At 45.1% G+C, this 19395-nt stretch overlaps 1 protein-coding gene across 4 annotated transcripts in view; it reads left to right on the top strand.

Moving 5' to 3' along the window:
• Window positions 1-19395, top strand: part of fer (fer (fps/fes related) tyrosine kinase) — a 364060-nt gene that overhangs the window by 199395 nt on the left and 145270 nt on the right. For all 4 annotated transcript variants that reach the window (XM_038805140.1, XM_038805141.1, XM_038805139.1 and 1 more), the window contains one exon: window positions 2085-2207. In XM_038805140.1, the coding sequence (XP_038661068.1) occupies window positions 2085-2207 (123 nt within the window). The remainder of the gene's footprint in view (window positions 1-2084; window positions 2208-19395) is intronic.

The following is a 19395-nucleotide window of genomic DNA, read 5'->3' as shown; positions in this document are numbered from 1 at the left end:
ACACAAACGTATGCTGGAAAAGTGGGTGAAGAGACTTCTGAGGGGAAAGAAGGCGAAACATTTCCCACCAAGGACAAAACTGTCCACTTTGGAGCTCACTTGTGATTCCTTTTGCGTTCTGGTTCTGTTTTCTGATTCTGTGACTCTAATGTCCAGTGCTTCTGGATCACCTCGCGGGATGTGTTTGTTTTTTATTTCAACTTTTGAACTGTGATGAATGTAAGAAATTAGTATTTATTGTATTTTATATCTGTTGCATTAATGTTTTTAAAAGCCTGAGTTCAGGTATATATATATATCTGTTGCAGTAATATCATTAAATACTCTTAAATCAAGGTATCCAAACTGTGTGCCTGCAAAAGGTGTAGTTAATATGTCGTAAAAGTGAGATCATAATTCATTCAAGCAAGCCTGGGGACCTGAGTGGGATAAAGATGATGCAATCAAAGGGAGGAGCCAGGGCTGTAGCAAGAGCCTTTGCTAGGAGCTTTAAACTGAGCAGCTGTTTTTGTCAAAGGCTGTCAGGTTAAGCAGCAGTCTGACACAGACAAAAGGTCTCTATCGCTCCTGCTCTCTCTATATCTCACTATCTCTCTTGTTCTCCCTCTCTTTATATCTCTCGCTCTCTCTCTCTCTGTCTCTTTCTTTCTCTCTCTCTATCTCTTTCTTTCTCTCTCTCTATCTCTCTCTCTCTCTCTCTCTCCAAACCATCTTTCAAGTTACAGCAAGTAACCATGTGTTTGCTAATTTTACTTAAGTGACTTTTGATCTGTGATGGACTTGGGTATCAGTTAAAAGTTAAAGCGTTTCCTTTTATTGTTAAGCATTGTTTAACTGTTGATTTTCTGTGATAATGTCGTTTCATTCTGTGTTAATAATAAACTTTGTTTTAATAAACCATATCCCTATTTGTTAGGGAGTCACTCCTTTCCTCACAGTTTTAGAAATTGAAATAAAGTGTTTGGGGTTCTTGACTGGTAGCCTAACAAATATTGGGGTCCGGCCTCTGATCTTAACAGATCAATTGATCTTTGAGTGTTTTCAGGTAAATTATCTTTGCCTGCTGCCCAGCAGTATATTGTCCACATAATATGCACAAGCTGTGTCAATATAGCAATGCTTTCCATCTTAAATGTGGAGATTCACCTGAGGAAGGAGCAGTGCTCCGAAAGCTAGTGTTTGAAACAAACCTGTTGGACTTTAATCTGGTGTTGTCAGACTTCTTACTGTTCCATCTTAAATTAATTTTTCATCTTAACATTGTCATGACTTCATAAAAGTATATGCGTTAGTTTTCCGAATCAACTAAAATATAAGGAGGTAACTCTAAAAAGTTGTATCATAATCCTACTAAACGCATTTGACCAGTAAAGCACTTTTTATCAAATGCCTTAAGTTATTTTCTGCTTTTATTTTCCCTATTTGTCAATCTAGCTATATATCCACTTTGTTATTCACAAAAAAATTGTGAATTCCATTAATTTTGTCCTTCATATGATCAATTGATATTTATAATTATTTTATCATGGGAGATTCTCTGAGGCTTTGAGTTGATCTTTGATTTTTAATGTTATTGTTTGTCTTGGATTGAACCTCCTTTCCTCTTGTCAATTCTTGATAAACAAAAGTGTTTTGCATTATGGCTTTAACAAAATAGTGGCAGTTGCACTCACCTAGGCAAGTGATAAGTATTCTGTCTCATTTCTGAGTTTACCTTGTTCATGATGAAGTGACTTTGAGGGGAAACATTTGTCACCCAGGACAAAAGTATACTCTACCCTTGTAGGCACAGTAGTGACGTGGCTAATGCACTTCACCTTTTGGCCAGTGATGGTCCCTGCCCTTCCATCCCTCACCTCTAAAGTTGTTGGTAGGAGACACGATTGATGCCATTGAAAATAAATGCTGGATTTGCTCTTCGTCCCCCAATTATTTCTTGGCACTTACTCATTGCTGCTTATTGGTCTAATTGTAAGTAACTGATACTGTACAGTGCTAGACTGCTTGTTTTACCATTTGGTCCGCTAAATATTGTCTAAAATTGACCAGTATTTTTAGATATTTTGTTTTAACTTTTTACACAGAACCAATATCGATTTGAAGGAACTGGTTTTCCAACAATCCCTCAGCTTATGGAACATCATTACACTACAAAGCAAGTGATCACAAAAAAATCAGGAGTAGTGCTGTTGAATCCTGTTGTTAAGGTAGGAACATTTAGATGATTGGATTTTAATATCTTACTCAACTTACTGATGTCTATATAAAATTAATTGACTTACTTGAGGCAGCAATCAAAGGTGTGAAACATTTCCCGCCCATTAAATGTTGTGATGTTTTAATTGCCATGGACATTAATAGTGGAACGGGGACGGCGACTAAATAGAATTAAGTAAGTAAACATTGATAATGTGGAAATTAATGGTACTAAAGAGTTGGAAATCGTCAGGACCAGACGGTTTCCACCCGAGGGTTTCCACCCGAGGGTGTTAAAGGAAGTAGGGGAGCACATTGTTGATGCCCTAACTATAATCTTTCAAAGTTCCCTAGATTCAGGAGTTGTCCTTCTGGATTGGAAAATTGCTCGGGTCACTCCACTTTTTAAGAAGGTCGAAAGAGGAAAACCAGGGAATTACAGGCCGGTTAGCCTAACATATCTCTAATGGGAAGTTGTTGGGGTCTATAATAAAGGACAGGGTAACTGAACATCCTGAAAATTTTGAGTTAATTAGGGAGAGCTGGCATGGATTCATTTTTAAAGAAAAGATATTTTATTCCAAACATACACAACATCAACAAAACACGCAGTCCATCAAAGCATAGTCAACACTTTGTATAGTTTCTCCCCTTTTAAACCCCTCTTCCCCCGGTGACGAACAGCTCCTCAAATAAACTCATGAACGACCTCCACCGGCCCTCAAAACCCACTTCTGACCCCCTCAACTCGAACTTAATCTTATCCAGCCGAAGAAAGTTGACAAGAGCCCCACCCAGGCAGCCAACCCCGGCGGCATAACTGACCTCCAATTCAACAGGATCCTTCACAGGCAACCAGGATCCTTTCACAAAAGCAAAGGGGGTAAGAGGGCCAATCCATGGCTTACAAAGGAAATTCGAAATAGTATCCGATACAAGGAAGGAGAATGCAGATTGGCCAAGAAAAATAATAGGTCTGAGAATTGGGAACAGTTTAGAATTCAGCAAAGAAGGACAAAGGGATTGATTAAGAAGGGGAAAGTACAGTACGAAAGGAAGCTTGCAGGGAACATAAAGACTAACAGATATGTGAAGAGAAAAAGATTAGTAAAGAGAAATGTAGGCTCCCTACAGACAGAAACAGAGGAATGCATAATAAGGGACAAAGAAATGGCTCAGCAATCGAATACATACTTTGGTTCGGTCTTCACAAATGTGGACACAAATCAGATCCCAGTCACATATAGGCAAGACTCGCAGATTTCCTTCCCTAAAGGTCATTAGTGAACATTAGATGGGTTTTTACAACAATCGACAATGGTTTCGTCGGCATCACCAGATTTTATTGAATTCAACCATCTGCAACGGCTGGATTTGAACCTTTGAGCAGTACTCTGGGTGTCTGGATTACGAGTCCAGTGACATTCCACTACACTACCGCCTCTCCGTGTAGGTTTACAAGAATGATACATGGACTTCAGGGGCTGTTTTCTTACTTATTTTCAAGGTTAACGTAATCCGATCAAAGTCTTCAAGACATTAACAGGAAAAGACAGATAAACTGTTTCTATAGGTTGGGGATTCTAGAACTAGGGGAAAAAGTCTAACAATTGGGGCCAGACCATTGAGGAGATACGTTAGGAAGCAATTCTCCACACAAAGGGTGCTAGAAGTTTGGAACTATCTTCCATTAGTGGCAATTGACGATATATCAGTTAATTTTAAATCTCCTCTCAGCAGCACCCCCCCCCCCCCCCCCAAACTACCCCATCCCATAATGCAAAAATTTCCCTCCCCTTAATAACTGACAGCGCTCGATTCTTTAAAGTAAATTATAAATGGTCACCACCTACGCCAGAATCCTTCCGTCGACCCCCTTCCAGTGCATTTGACCTTCTTGAGGTGCAGAAATTCCATCAAGTCACCTGTCAACGCCGAATCTTTGGCGGTGGCCTCCAACTCAACAGGATGCACCTCCATGCTAACAATGAAGCGAAGGCCAGGACATCCACCCCTGCCGGCAATTCCGGACATCGGAGACTCCAAACATCACCGTCAGTGGCAGAGGTGCACCTTCAGATTCAGGATTGCTGACATGGTGTCAATAAAGGTCCTCCAAAGCTCCTGCAGCCTGGGACACAACTAGAACATATGTTTATGGTGTATGGGCCCCCTCGAACAGTGCTGATACCTGTCCTCTGCCCTTCAAAAAAGCGGCTCATTCTTGCTCTAGTAAGGTGTGCTTGAAAAACTACCTGTAACTGAAAGAGGCATAGCCATACGCACAACAAAGTCGCGTTCACCGTCTTCAACGCCTCAAAGCACACCCTTCTTCCAGAATCGGCCCCTACTCCTCCACCCATTTTTCCTTCACCCCCTCAACTAATTCAACACCTCACCTGCGATTTGCCGATACATACCTGATGTACCACCCTCCATTGATCCCATGCAGGACATGATCCATTCTAACAAGGTAGATGGCTGTACCACCGGGAAGGCCAGCAACATCTGCTTAACCCAGCTCCGCATCTGAAGGTATCTGAACCTATCTGCATCTTTGAGACCCTACCTCTCCTTTAACTCCTCCAAACAGGCAAACCTCCCCTTCAAAATTAGATCCTCTACTTTCTCCAACCCTCTTTCCTTCCATGCACTAAATATGGCATCCAGCTTTACTGGCTCAAATAGGTGATTGGTACAAATGCGGCTGCCTCTAATTCGAAATACTGTTGGAGTTGCCGCCAAACTTTAAATGTGGCCGCTACCATTGTATTTGTTGAATATTTTGTCAGCGCTGTTACCAATGCTCCCAAACTGATATCCCTAACCTACCCAGAAGGTCGCCTTACCACTCCATTTTCTCCGTCTTAACCGCCCAATAGAAATATAAATTTGGCAGTGCTGCTTGTCTCTCCCTCAGGAGCATCCCCCTACAACACTGGCATCTACCAGGCAATGTGAAAAATTGCCCAGGTTTCAAACATGGACAAAAGAGCTGAATGCCAGAGGTGAGGTGAGAGTGACTGCTCTTGACATCAAGGCAGCATTTGACCGAATATGGCATTAAGGATCCCTAGCTAAACTGGAGTCAATGGGAATCAGGGGGAAAGCTATCCGCTGGTTGGAGTCACACTTGGCCCAAAGGAATATAGTTGTGGTGGTTGGAGGTCAATCGTTTCAATTCCAGGGCATCACTGCAGGAGTTCCTCAGGGTAGTGTCCTAGGCCCAACCATCTTCAACTGCTTCATCAATGACCTCCCTTCCATTATAAGGTCAGAAGTTGGGATGTTTGTGGATGACTGCACAATATTCAGCATCATTCATGACTCCTCAGATAATGAAGCAGTCCATGTCCAAATGCAGCAAGACCTGGACAATATCTAGGCTTGGGCTGACAAGTGGCAAGTTACATTCACGCCACACAAGTGCCAGGCAATGACCATCTCCGACCAGAGAGGATCTAACCACCGCCCCTTGACATTCAATGGCATTACTATCGCTTAATCCCCCACAATCAACATCCTGGAGGTTACTATTGATCAAAAACTGAACTGGAGTAGTGGCTACCAGGGCAGGTCAAAGGCAAGGAATCTACGAGAGTAACTCACCTCCTGACCCCCCAAAGACTGTCCACCATCGACAAGGCACAAGTTAGGAGTGTAATGCAATACCCTCCACTTGCCTGGATGAGTGCAGCTCCAACAACACTCAATAGGCTCGACAGCATCCAGGACAAAGCAGCTCGCTTGATTGCTCCCCACTTGCACAAACATCCAAACCCTCCACTACCGACGAACAGTGGCCGCCGTGTGCACCATCTACAAGATGCACTGAAGTAGCTCACCAAGGTTCCTTCGACAGCACCTTCCAAACCCATGGCCACTACCATCTAGAAGGACAAGAGCAGCAGATACCTGGGAACCCCACTACCTGGAGGTTCCCCTCCAAGTCACTCACCACCCTGACTTGGAAATATATCGCCGCTCCTTCACTGTCGTTGGGGCAACATCCTGGAACTCCCTCCCTAATAGCACTGTGGGTGTACCTATACCTCAAGGACTGCAGCGGTTCAAGAAGACAACTCACCACCACCTTCTGAAGGGCAACTAGGGATGGGCAATAAATGCTGGCCTAACCAGCGATGCACACATCCTGTAAATGAATATGGACAAATCGGAGAAAAATGTTGTTAATGAAAGGCACTTTATCTAAATGCACCAAGCATTTGTAGCACAATAGATGAATTAATGGCACAAATAAATGGTTTGATCTAATAGCCGGTACTTGGATGTGGTTACGTACTGACTTAGGTTGGGACCTAAACATTCCATGCTACTTGATGTTTCCAAGAGACACGACATGGAAAAGGAGTTGGTGTAGTCCTGATAATAAACGATGACCGTAGGACAGTAGCAAGTAATGTTCTTGACTGAGAAGTAAAGGAAATCAAATTTGTTCGGCTGGAGATCTGAAATAACAAGGGGCAGAACACTATTGATTTTATCTGTTTATTGTCACGTGTACTGAAGTACAGTGAAAGGTATTATTCAGGGAAGAGGCAATTAGAGATTTTGTTTTGTGTAATCAGATGGAACTGATTAGTTATCTCATAATAAAGACTCCCCTGGAGAAGGTTAATCATACTGTAACGGAATTTCACATTGGGTTCAAGAGTGATGCGCAGAAGTCTGAAACTAGAGTCTTAAACTTAAATAAAGACTGTTACAAAGAAATGAGCTGAGAGTTGGGTAAATGGGCAAATTAGATTAAAATATTGAGGGTAGATTAAACTTAAAAAATCATAGTTCCAGGAGTTGCTGTTTAGGGTGGTGGGGATGAGTTTTAGACACTTGGGTATCCAGGTGGCGTGGGGCTGGGTGCAGTTGCACAAGCTGAACCTGGCATTTTCAGAGGTGGGATGTGCTGCTGCTGTCGTTGGCAGGGCGGGTGCAGACAGTGCTGCCAAGGTTTCTGGTTGTGTTTCAGACTCTCAATCTTTATCCCCTCGCCGCTTTTTTAAGAAGGTCAATGCACTGATCTCTGGATTTATGTGGGCTGGGAGACGCCACAGGTTAGGAGGGTTTCTTTGAGCAGGTGGCTGGCGCTGCCCAATATGATGAATACTAGGCGGCGAATATCGTTATGGTTCGGAAGTGGGTCGTGGGGGAGGGGTCGATGTGGGGATGGATGGAGGTGGCATCATGTTTAAGGGATTTGTTGTTGGTGCCTCTACCATTCTCGCCAGCCAGTTACTCCGTGAGCCCAGTGGTGGTGTCAATCCTGAGGGTGTGGGGACAGTGGAGGCACCATTTGGGACTGGAGAGTGTCTTAGTGTGGGCACTAATCTGCCATAACCATAGGTTTGCACCGGAGGGGCTGGACACAAGATTTTGGGGTGGCAGCAGGCAGGGATTGAGCGGGGTGTGGCCAGGAGGGTTGGCTTTGGGGTAGGGGTTGACGGGCAGGGAACACCATTTCCACAGCCGGCAAGGTAGCCATGAAGATGGACACGCCGCTAACAACTCACTGTGAACTTTGGATTTGGATTTTGTTTATTGTCACGTGTGCCGAGGTACAGTGAAAAGTATTTTTCTGCGAGCAGCTCAACAGATCATTAAGTTGTATAGGTGTCCCCCAAGGCCACCCCCCTCGGTGCCTTCTGGCCATCTTTTGGCTGGGATGGCCAGCACGGTGGCGCAGTGGGTTAGCCCTGCTGCCTCACGGCACCGAGGTCACAGGTTCGATCCCAGCTCTGGGTAACTGTCCGTGTGGAGTTTGCACATTCTCCCCGTGTTTGCGTGGGTCTCGCCCCCACAACCCAAAGATGTGCAGGCTAGGTGGATTGGCACGCTAAATTGCCCCTTAATTGGAACAAATGAATTGGGTACTCTAAATTTTAAAAAAATCTTTTGGCTGGGATGAGCGTGTTTGGGGACTGTATTGTGTATATGTGGCTGCAGCTTGTCAGTCTCCCAAGTGTCAAATCCTGCACTGTTTTTCATTGGAATTGATTGTGTTCCACGTGCCGCCGGTGCTAGCCCTTCCAGAGTTGCTGAATGGATCCAGGTTGGCCGGCAGTGTTGCCATCGTGTAAGTCCACAAATTCTGTGTCGGCGTCAACATCTCTAGAATGAAGTAATATTGTTCAGAGGGATTGAAACATGATCTGCTTTTGAAATTAGCTTTCACGTGATCTTCAATAGCATTGCAAGTCCCAAGATACAAATATTTGCATTTGCAGCAAGATAATGATTCTGCTATTGCCTTGGTTGTCATTGCTAACTGTTTAAAGGTTGCTCATAGACTTTTGTAGAGTCATATAATCCCTACAGTTCAGGAGGAGGCCATTTGGCCTATAAAGTTTGCACTAACCCTCCGAAAGTGCACTTCCCAGATCCACTCCCCATCCATACTGCCCTATCCGCACATTAAGGGACAATTTAGCATGGCCAATGCACCTAACCTGCACATCTCTTGGGCTGTGAGAGGAAACCCATGCAGACACGAGGAGAATGGGCAAACTCCACAAAGACTTTGGGGTGAACTTGTGACCATGCCAATTTCTTTTTGGCCTGTGGCCTGAAACTTCTTAACAAGACTGCATAAGGGTGGAGCTATGTAAGTGAGCAAAGAGATTTTGGCAGAAAAACAATACCATGTGGCATTACAATTTACAGGTTTTGACAAAATTAGGAATATGTACCGATGAACATTCTGATAAAAGGCCAGGACCCTGCCATTCAGAGGAAATGTGATCTTTGTCCACTTAATATGTCACCAGATAAGATTAGAAATTGCCATTGGTAATTATGAATTGCTGAATGTTCAACACGTTGGTGTAGAATTCCTTTGTTAACACTGATTTTCTTCAATTTAACGTTTATTTACTGACATTAACTATGATTCTGAGCTGAAATGCTGAAGATATTCTAATTTTAAATGCAATCATTTGTTTGGAATTTAACTGTTTTGGTATCTAAATATATTTATCACTGTTTTTGAAAAGCACTTATAATTTAGATGTTTTCCCGCAGGTGAGCTTTAAAAGTAAGCTGTCCAATGCCAATGTAATTTATTTTATTTAATTATCAGAATTCTAGTCTTAGTTGACTTCAATATATAATTGATGAGGCATTGTAGTTTGGTATAAATAACATGGGAATGGGTAACTGAGGAAGAATAACCGAGCCATTATAATCTGTTTTGTTGTTTAAATGTATAGAACATACTTTTAGCGATATTAACCATTATTCACAAGCTTGTGAGAAGGTATATTAACATTTATTTTGAACATCACAAAATAAATTGGGAGATCAGTTGACAGGCTTCTGTTTTGTTGACGTGTTGATATTTTGGTGCTTCTGGTTGATTAGCTTCTCATGTAAAACAACTTACATCAGATTTTTGGGATTCAGAAGAATATAATTGTACATCTGATAAATCCGAGTTGATTATTGCTTTAAAAAGATTCAATTTAGCTAGAATTAAATGGAGTGGGTGGCATGTGAAAGCCCTAAATTCTTGGGAGCTCTCACAGAAATGACTCAAATTTACATTAGTTTCTGTGCCAGGCAGGAATTTGCATTCAAAATTCCTGTGTAGTTCAAGCTGGAATGTAAAATCTGGTGCAAAAGATTCAGAAATGCAGGACTGCCAAATGGGTAACAGTGAATGGTTATTGTATTTTGTCTTGGTTCTCAGGGCCACTTTCTCAACTACTCCTCTTTCTTTTTCATTATTATACTGATGGTGAAAATTATTCAAGCTGCTTGGTCATCTAAAAATATGACAGGGAAGCAGTGTCTGATCGGATATTTCCATCCTGCAACTGAGACCACTTTGGATATATTTAATGCTGATCTTGTTAAGAAGTTTCAAAATGGCTTGAAGAAAATTGCTATTGATCTTCAGAAAACCCAGTTACACCCTTATCAGGACTTGACTGTGCTGCACTTAAGTGTATGGGAGCAAATTTATGTCCGCGCATTAGCTGCACAAATTCAAGAAACTCTATGAAGACTGCATAAGGGTGGAGCTATGTAAGTGAGCAAAGAGGTTTTGGCAGAAAAACAATTCCCAAGGGGCGCAAATGATTGAGGAAATTTATACCGATGTATTTCCGTGTAAAACTGGCATAAATGAATATCTCTGGGGGAAAATGGCACAACATTGCATCACTATGGCAAAAAAACCAGAAACATTCCAGACCAGTCTACCTAGTTCAATTTCCAACATCACTGTTATTTGCAAACCATACCAGTAGTTACTATGATGCACATAATAGAAAATCATTAGTAACAAATTAAAATTGAGACTCGCTCTCCGTTAGACATGCTTTGAGACTTACTCTCTTTTCCACACATACGCTGTCACACAAGCTCTTTCACACACATACTCTCTGAAACCCACACGCACGTGAAGACTCTGAGGCATATTCTCTCATTTTATTCAAAAATGTATGATGCTAAAACCTAATTTTGTGGTTTTCTGTGCAAAATAGAAACTTCAAAATGAGTATGCAGGCCTGTCAAAACCAAATTCTCGGTGCAGCATTAAAATACAAATAATTCTTAATTTTACTCATCTATGTCTGAAAAATGTAAGTCTAAGAAGAATTTCTCACCTATATTAACTTTATGCTTATCTTTAATGTACATTTTATTTAAATATATTTAGTTTCTTATGTCATGATACAAAGAAACATCGATGTTTGCATCATGCAAAGAAACATCAAGGTTTGCTAGACATAACGGGCTACAAGATGAAGGCATGTAAAATTGTCGGCTCCAACGCACCCCACCCTGATGAGCTCAACGCCAACCCATGGAAAGCCACTGGTCCGGATGGGGTACCTGGACGAGCATTAGGGTCTTTCGCGGATCAGCTGGCGGGGGTATTTGCAGACATCTTCAACCTCTCTTTACAACAATCTGAGGTCCCTATCTGCTCAAGAAGACGACCATCATCCCTGTACCAAAACAAAGTCAAGCAGCGTGCCTTAATGACTATCGACCAGTGGCTCTGACATCCATCATCATGAAGTGCTTCGAAAAGTTAGTCGTGGCACAAATCAACTCCAGCCTCCCGGATTGCCTTGATCCACTACAGTTCGCCTACCGCTGCAACAGGTCCACAGCAGACGCCACCTCCATGGCCCTGCACTCTACCCTGGTACACCTAGATAACAAGGACACCTATGTCAGACTCCTATTTATCGACTACAGCTCAGCCTTCAACACCATCATTCCTACAAAACTCATCTCCAAACTCCGTGGCCTTGGCCTCGGCTGCTCCCTCTGCAACTGGATCCTGAACTTTCTAACCCACAGACCACAATCAGTAAAGATAGGCTTCTTATACACTTACGACTGTGTGGCCAAATTCCCCATCAACTCGATTTTCAAATTTGCTGATGACACCACCACAGTGGGTCGGATTTCAAACAATGACGAGACAGAGTACAGGAATTAGATAGAGAATCTGGTGAACTGGTGCGACAACAATAATCTCTCCCTCAATGTCAACAAAATGAAGGAGATTGTCATCGACTTCAGGAAGCGTAGTGGAGAACATGCCCCTGTCTACATCGATGGGAACGAAGTAGAAAGGGTCGAGAACTTCAAGTTTTTAGGTGTACAAATCACCAACAGCCTGTCTTGGTCCCCCCCATGCCGACACGAGAGTTAAGAAAGCCCACCAACGACTCTACTTTCTCAGAAGACTAAGGAAATTTGGGATGTCAGCTATGACCCTCACCAACTTCTACAGATGCACCATAGAAAGCATTCTTTCTGGTTGTATCACAGCTTGGTATGGAGTCTGCTCTGCCCAAGACCGCAGCAAACTACAAAAGGTCGTGAATGTAGCCCAGTCCATCACGCAAACAGCCTCCCATCCACTGACTCTATTTATAATTCCCGTTGCCTCAGAAAGGCAGCCAGCATAATTAAGGACCCCATGCACCCAGGACATACTCTCTTCCACCTTCTTCCGTCAGAAAAAAGATACCAAAGTTTGTGGTCACGTACCAACCGACTCAAGAACAGCTTCTTCCCTACTGCCATCAGACTTTTGAATGGACCTACCTCGTATTAAGTTGATCTTTTCTCTACACCTTGCTATAACTGTAACATTATATTCTGCAGTCTCTCCTTCCTTCCCTATGTACGGTATGCATTGTACAGCATGCAAGAAACAATACTTTTCACTGTAGACTAATACATGTGACAATAATAAATCAAATCAAATCAAATGTGCATAACTTTTAATTCAGTGAATGTTAAAAATCTGTGGAATATCTCAAATTATCTAATTTGTACCACTATGGTTGCCTAGGCAATGGGCAACAATGAAGGAATGGGAAGACACATGTAAATCTTGATTCTTCAGATTTGAAGTTGTGTGCGAGACAAGTGGATAAGAAGTTAGTAAAAATCCATTGATAAATTTGTAAATTTTGATCCTGTACAAAATAACATACAGTATTTTGAATAGTGGAACTTGCATACACATGCACGTTTGGTAAACAATTTCTAATATGTACCTCTGGGGCTTCCTGCTTTCTTTGTTTGCAAATGATTGGCATGGACAAGTGCGGTTGGGTGGAATGCCATTGGTGCTGAATATTGTATCCCTGTGTGGCTACTTTTTAAGACTTAAGGACATTTGCTGCTGTCCTCAAACAACACTTTTGGAGTATAATCGCTCTGATCCTGCAAGACGATTGAGGTATAATCCAGAATGCAATTCATCATACCAGGCAGTATTGATTGGTTCCACAATGAGCTGAGTTGTAGAGCGCCTGCATGGAATTTTGCTTGGAAGTTCCACCAATAGGTGATTGCCAACCTCAGGAAATAAATAAATTGCAGAGAATGAACATTTTTCATTGTCTGGAGAAAGAATTTTGAGTTTGACAGGCCAGAAAATCTTTTCTTCCATTGAACATTATATGCAAGCTGTTTTTGCTGCAGAAAATATGCTGACGGAGTTGTATCTTCATCTTTTAACTATTCTGTGCCAATTTAGAATCCAGGCAGGTAACCTGTTCCATGGCACTTATTAAACCTGCTGCGCAGTAACATGATTGATCTTTCCTCTGATTCTTTGCTAGTACCTGAGATTTCCGAAAGCAGCAATGTTAGGATAATCTTGCTAAAATTGAGGTAAATACATTGACTGGAACTCTCTGTAATGTTTTCCCGCTGGAGACGAATCACCACTGATTTGCACTTGTGCTGGGAACACAAATCAGAAGCGATTCGCTATCCCATGCCATGCTAATTTATGTATTGCAAGGGATTCCATCCTGCCGAGAAGCCCCCCATAAGGGACGCCTGCCTGGAAGCTCTCCCATAAGTAAGACCCCTGCCTGGAAGCTCCTCCATAAGTAAGACCCCTGCCTGGAAGCTCCTCCATAAGTAAGACCCCTGCCTGGAAGCCCCCCTTATAAAGACCCCTGCTTGGAAGCCCCCCACTACAGAGACCCCTGTCTGGAGGCTAGAGGGAACTCCAGACAGAGACTGAAAAAAGATATCGCTGGTTTAAAACTCACCTGTGCAATACACCTGCTGGTTCAGGCAGAGAGATCAACGCCTGTAAATTCCTAGAAAGAGAAAACCACATCAGCTGGTTTTAAACCCCCTCAGATCTTTGAACAACAAAGAACAAATAAAGAGAGCCATCATGTGGAGATGCCGGCGTTGGACTGGAGTGAGCACAGTAAGAAGTCCTACAACACAAACAGGTTTGTTTTAAATCACTAGCTTTCAGAGCACAGCTCCTTCCTCTAGTGAATGAAGTGGTGGGTTCCAGAAACAGACACAGTCAAAGATGCAATGACGATACTTTGAATGCAAGTCCTTGCAGGTAATTAAGTCCAGGTCCAGATGGAGCAACTGGAGAGAGGGATAATCTCAGGTTAAAGAAGTGTGAATTGTCTCAAGCCAGGATTTCGCAAACCCAGGCCAGATGGTAGGAGGCGTGAATGTAATGCGACGTGAATGCAAGGTCCCGGTTGAGGCCGTACTCATATGTGCAGAACTTGGCTATCAGTTTCTGCTCGGCGATTCTGTGTTGTCGCGTGTCCTGAAGGCCGCCTTGGAAAACGATTACCCGAATATCAGAGACTGAGTGCCCTTGACAGCTGAAGTGTTCCCCGACTGGAAGGGAACATTCCTGCCTGGCGATTATCGCGCGATATCCGTTCATCCGTTGTTGCAGCGTCTGCATGGTCTCGCCAATGTACCACGCTTCAGGACATCCTTTCTTGCAGCGTATGAGGTAGACAACATTGGCCGAGTCGCACGAGTATGTACCACGTACCTGGTGGGTGGTGTTCTCACGCGTAATGGTGGTACCCATTGATCTGGCACGTCTTGCAGAGATTGCCATCGCAGGGTTGTGTGGTGTCGCAGCCTTCAGAACAGCGCTTCATCTGGACCTGTAAAGACTTAATTACCTACAAAGCCTCGCATTCAGAGTATCGTCTTGCATCATTGACTTTGTCTATATATGTGTTTCTGAAACCCACCTCTTCATTCACCTGAGGAAGGAGCTGTGCTCAGAAAGCTAGTGATTCGAAACAAACCTGTTGGACTTGAACCTGGTGTTGTAAGACTTCTTACCAAACAAAGTGAGAACAAAGAACAATACAGCAGAGGAACAGGCCCTTTGGCCCTTCAAGCCTGTGCCGGTCATGATACCACCCTTGGCCAAAGCCCTCAGCACTTCTGAGTGAAGTATACCTCTATACCTATTGTATCCATGTATTTGTCAAGATGCCTTTTGAACGCCGTTAATGTATCTGCTTCCACAACCTCCTCTGGCAGCGCGTTCCAGGCCATTATCGCCCTCTGTGTAAAATGCCTGCCTCGCACATCTCCTCTAAACTTTGCTGAACGGAAAACCTATGCTGCCTAGTGACTGGCACATCCACCTTGGGAAAGAGTGCCTGCGTATCCACTCTATCCATACCCCTCATAATCTTGTCGACCTCTTATCAAGTCGCCCCTCAACCTCCGTCGCTCTAATGAAAACAGTCTGAGTCTATTCAGCCTCTCCGCATAGCTAACACCCTCCAGACCAGGCAACATCCTGGTAAATCGCCTCTGCACCCTCGCCAAAGCCTCCACATCCTTCTGGTGGTGTGGCAACCAGAATTGTGTTCAATATTCCAAGTGCGGTGGTTTTTACACTCAATGCCCCGCCTAATGATAGCAAGCATTCTGTATGCTTTCTTGATTTGTGTTGCCACTTTCAAAGATCTGTGGACCTAAATGCCCAGATCTCTCTGACTTTCTATATTCCCAAGTGTTTTGCCATTTACTATATATTTCCCCTCTATGCTAGACCTACCAAAATGCATTACCTCACATTTGACCAGATTAAACTCCATTTGCTATTTCTCTGCCCAAGTCTCCAACCTATCTATGTCCTGCTGTATCCTCTGACAATCCTCAACGCCATCTGCCACTCCTGCAACCTTGGTGTCATCCGCGAACTTGCTAATCAGACCAGCTACATTTTCATCCAAATCATTTGTGTATACTACAAACAACAGAGGCCCCAGCACCAATCCCTGTGGAACACCACTAGTCACAACCTTCCATTCAGAAAAACACCCTTATACTGCTACCCTCGGCCTTCTGTGACCGAGCCAGTTCTGTATCCATCTTGCCACGTCACCTCTGATCTCGTGTGATTTCACCTTTTGTACCAGTCTGCCATGAGGCACCTTGTCAAAGGTTTTACTGAAGTCCATGTAAACAACATCCACTGCCCTCCCCTCACCAATCTCCCTTGTGACCTCAAAAAAAACCCAATCAAGTTCATGAGGCAAGACCCCGCCTTCACAAAACCATGCTGTCTATCGCTTATGAGTCCATTTGTTCCAAATGGGTATAAATCCTGTCCCTGAGAATTCTCTCCGATAAATTTACCGACTACCGACATGAGGCTCGCTGGCCTATAGTTTGGTCTGGAAGGCTTTCACTCATTTCAATGTGAAATTGATTTTACTAGGTTATGATTGGTAGATGGGCAGGATTCTCCATTTGGGAGGCTAAGTGTTGCTGCCGGGACTGAATTGTGTGCGGTTCATTTTCCCATTGGGGACAAATGAGAGAGCACTCCCGCTGGGGCCGGAATTGGAGAACCTGACAATCTGGAGCTGCCTATAAGCACTCCATTTTCCAAACATTCCAATTCCAGCCAATAAGATGGCTCCATGGAGACCTGACCCCCCCCCCCCCCCCCCCCCCCCCCCCCCCCCCCCCCCACACACACAGTGGAGGGTAGGTGGGACACCCTCTTCCCCAGGGTGGGCAGGAGACTCAAAATCGCCATTGTTGACAGGGCTTCGGAGGAAGTGGCAGAGGTGATGATTGCTGCCAGCCTCACCAGGAGAACTGGGGCCCAGTGCAGGAAGAAAATGAATGACCTCCTTCGGACAGCTTTGGTGTGTTACCACCTATGTGCCCCTGACATTACTCCTGTCCCTCACTCTTCGCATCACTACCCAATTCCCTAGAGGCCAACCAAAACCTACCTGTCTGCATCTCCTTTACATCCCATCCTCCACCAAATGGCAACACCTGCAGTGTCCTCTTTGGTCAGGTGCCTTACACGCTCATGCCACCAATTACAGACTCCCATGGAACCCATTTCCACGTGTCTTGCCATGTCCTTCATGTGTTCTCTCGGACAAGGTGGCCCATAATTGGAAAGAGCGCCAGAAAACTGGAGGGGGCATCCCACACTTGTGAGATCAAAGCCCCGCAGAGCAGAGGGCGATCGAGATAGCGGGCAAGGCTGAGGAAAGGGAAATCTTGGAAGTGGAGGTCGGCATGCAGCAATCAGCTGAGATCCCAATGCAAAATGACGACCCTATAGCAAGTGAGCCACCCCTCTCCCACAGACCACTCCTTCCCAAGATCTCATCATGTTACTTGTCTTTTGCCTTGCAGAACCACCACAAACGGGGCCAGGCTGTCCTGGGTCGCTAGCCACACCCTGGAGCCATCAGTCTGGGGAAAACATCAACTTCTCGTCACAGTTGTCACCATCGCAGAGATTAACACCTTGGTGGAATTTTAGTGAAGAGGCTCCTGGGTCACCTTCTGGTGCTCACTTCACATATGCTGCAGCACATCAGGTGGAGGTGGAGACTCTCGAAGTGATTCCAGGAAGCACCTGTAGCCTAGACGGTGTCTGGGAGTGTCAGCAACTTGCCATTGCCTGCAGGCACAGATGGAGGCATCCAACCGTCTTCAGGCGTTGAGGGTTTTATCATCAATATGTAGTTACCAGGCCAACACTGAACGGATGGCGTCCGCAGTGGTAGCCTTGGGTCAAGAAGTCAGAGCATGAGTTGAGACATCCAAGGCTTGGGGCAATTTGTGCGGTTGATGGCTGAAACACAGGACAGGGAGCCCAGTCACAGGGAGACATGTCCTAGGCCCACATGGACATTGCTGCGGTGCTCCACAGCCATGGCCCTTTGTGACTGGGCCAAGCTGAGGTAATCGGGAGCATTGGCCCAGCACTGACTTACCTTGGCCAGTCGCAGAGCGACATGTCAGGGGCGCAGAGGGACATGGCACCCTTGCTGAGGGACGTGTCCAAGTCCCAATGCTTCATGGTTGATGGCACCAAGACCATGGCTCATACGAGAGCCAGCCTCCAGACCGAAGGTTATATGGTCCGCTGCATGGGTGCATAGGGCATCCATCACAGTGCGGATGCACCTGTGTGCGGATGTTTGTGAGATCCCACACAGGTGCCCGTTTGAGCCCTTCCGGTCGACCATCACCTTGACTGCTACCGAGAACGGGTGTCTTCCTCCAAATCCCCATGTTGCTCGTGCGCTGCCACCTAGTATAGGTGGTGCACGGTCTCACTGTTTGCCAAAGTCTTCAGCGGCACAGGTAGTCTGGCACCTCCTTGAAGACAGGTGCCCACGGCACAGATGTGCCCTGATGCGAATCCTCCTTCACACCTCCTCGGCCTGTTGGACCGCCGGCAATTAAGCCTGGCTGCTGGCCCCTGCTCTTCTGGGGCAGGTTCCTCTTGTGCAGGTTCCTCCCTGAGCAGGTCCTGTGCCTCCAGCCTCTATGCATCCGCAACGGCTGCTGCGGTCAGGTAGATTTCAAGCATTGCTGGCTGTGTTCTGAAATTCATTCTCTGCAGGGGGGGGGGGGAGGAAAGAGAAGATATGTGAGAAAGATGAGTCTTCCCTTGCCCATCCAACACCCCCAGGCTACATGGTGAACCTGAGTTGTAGTTCTGCGTTACCCTCAACACATCGCCAACCCTCCCCACTCCACACCTCAGCAAGTCTCTCCGATATGTTGCCATCCGCACTGCACCCCTGTCCCCATCAGTGAGTGGCACCTGGCCTATGATGTGGGGAGCCTCTATCCTCATCACCCATTCCTGGTAATAGGCTGTTGCAACCTGCCAGCAATAGGCTTGAGGCCCTGTTTTGTTTCCCACAGCTGGGTCCACTGTGGGCTTCCTCACTGAGTGGGCCGTGTGTTATCCTCCCAGCAGGGTGACACCTGGTTGTGCAATTGAGAAGGTGATCATGTGCCACCAATCGCCTCCATGCTTAGCTGCAAGCGAGGGAAATGTGCATCTGCTGGGAGCTTAGCTGCACTTGACAACCTGACAGGAGGCACAATAGATGTGAGCAGGAGTGCGTTGGACACACAGGGCTTGGGGACAGCTGGTGGTCCTGAGGGATGGGCTAGCTGATAGTGTCACTGGTGAGGCCTCTGTCTTGAGAGTGGCAGCGTGCCAGTGAGGGTGCCAAAGGCCACTGTGCATGTGTCATAGAATCACTGCAGTGCAGAAGGAGGACATTCGGCCCATTGAGTCTGCGCCAACCCTCTGAAAGAGCATCATATCCAGGCCCACTGCCCTGCCCTATTCCCGAGAGGGGGAACTTTTTCAGAGACTATGTATTGGACTGGCTTTCATGTGGGGGACTTCGCCTTTAATTACAGCTCAGTCAACACAAAGGTTCAGATTGCAACTCTGGCAAGAAGACATTCTTTATTTTCAAGTTTCATCAACGTACGAGGGAGAGAGATTTGAGGCAGTCTCAAATCTCTCTGAATTTGAGTTTTGGGCTACATAATTATGCATTTTTAAAGAGTTAGTGGCCCACCCCAAGTTGGCTGGGATCTAATCATGTC

The sequence above is a fragment of the Scyliorhinus canicula genome, chromosome 8 (genome assembly GCF_902713615.1).
Source record: "Scyliorhinus canicula chromosome 8, sScyCan1.1, whole genome shotgun sequence".
Classification (NCBI taxonomy): domain Eukaryota; kingdom Metazoa; phylum Chordata; class Chondrichthyes; order Carcharhiniformes; family Scyliorhinidae; genus Scyliorhinus; species Scyliorhinus canicula.
The sequence above is the reverse complement of the archived record's forward strand: the minus strand, read 5'-3'. Positions and strand labels throughout refer to the sequence as shown.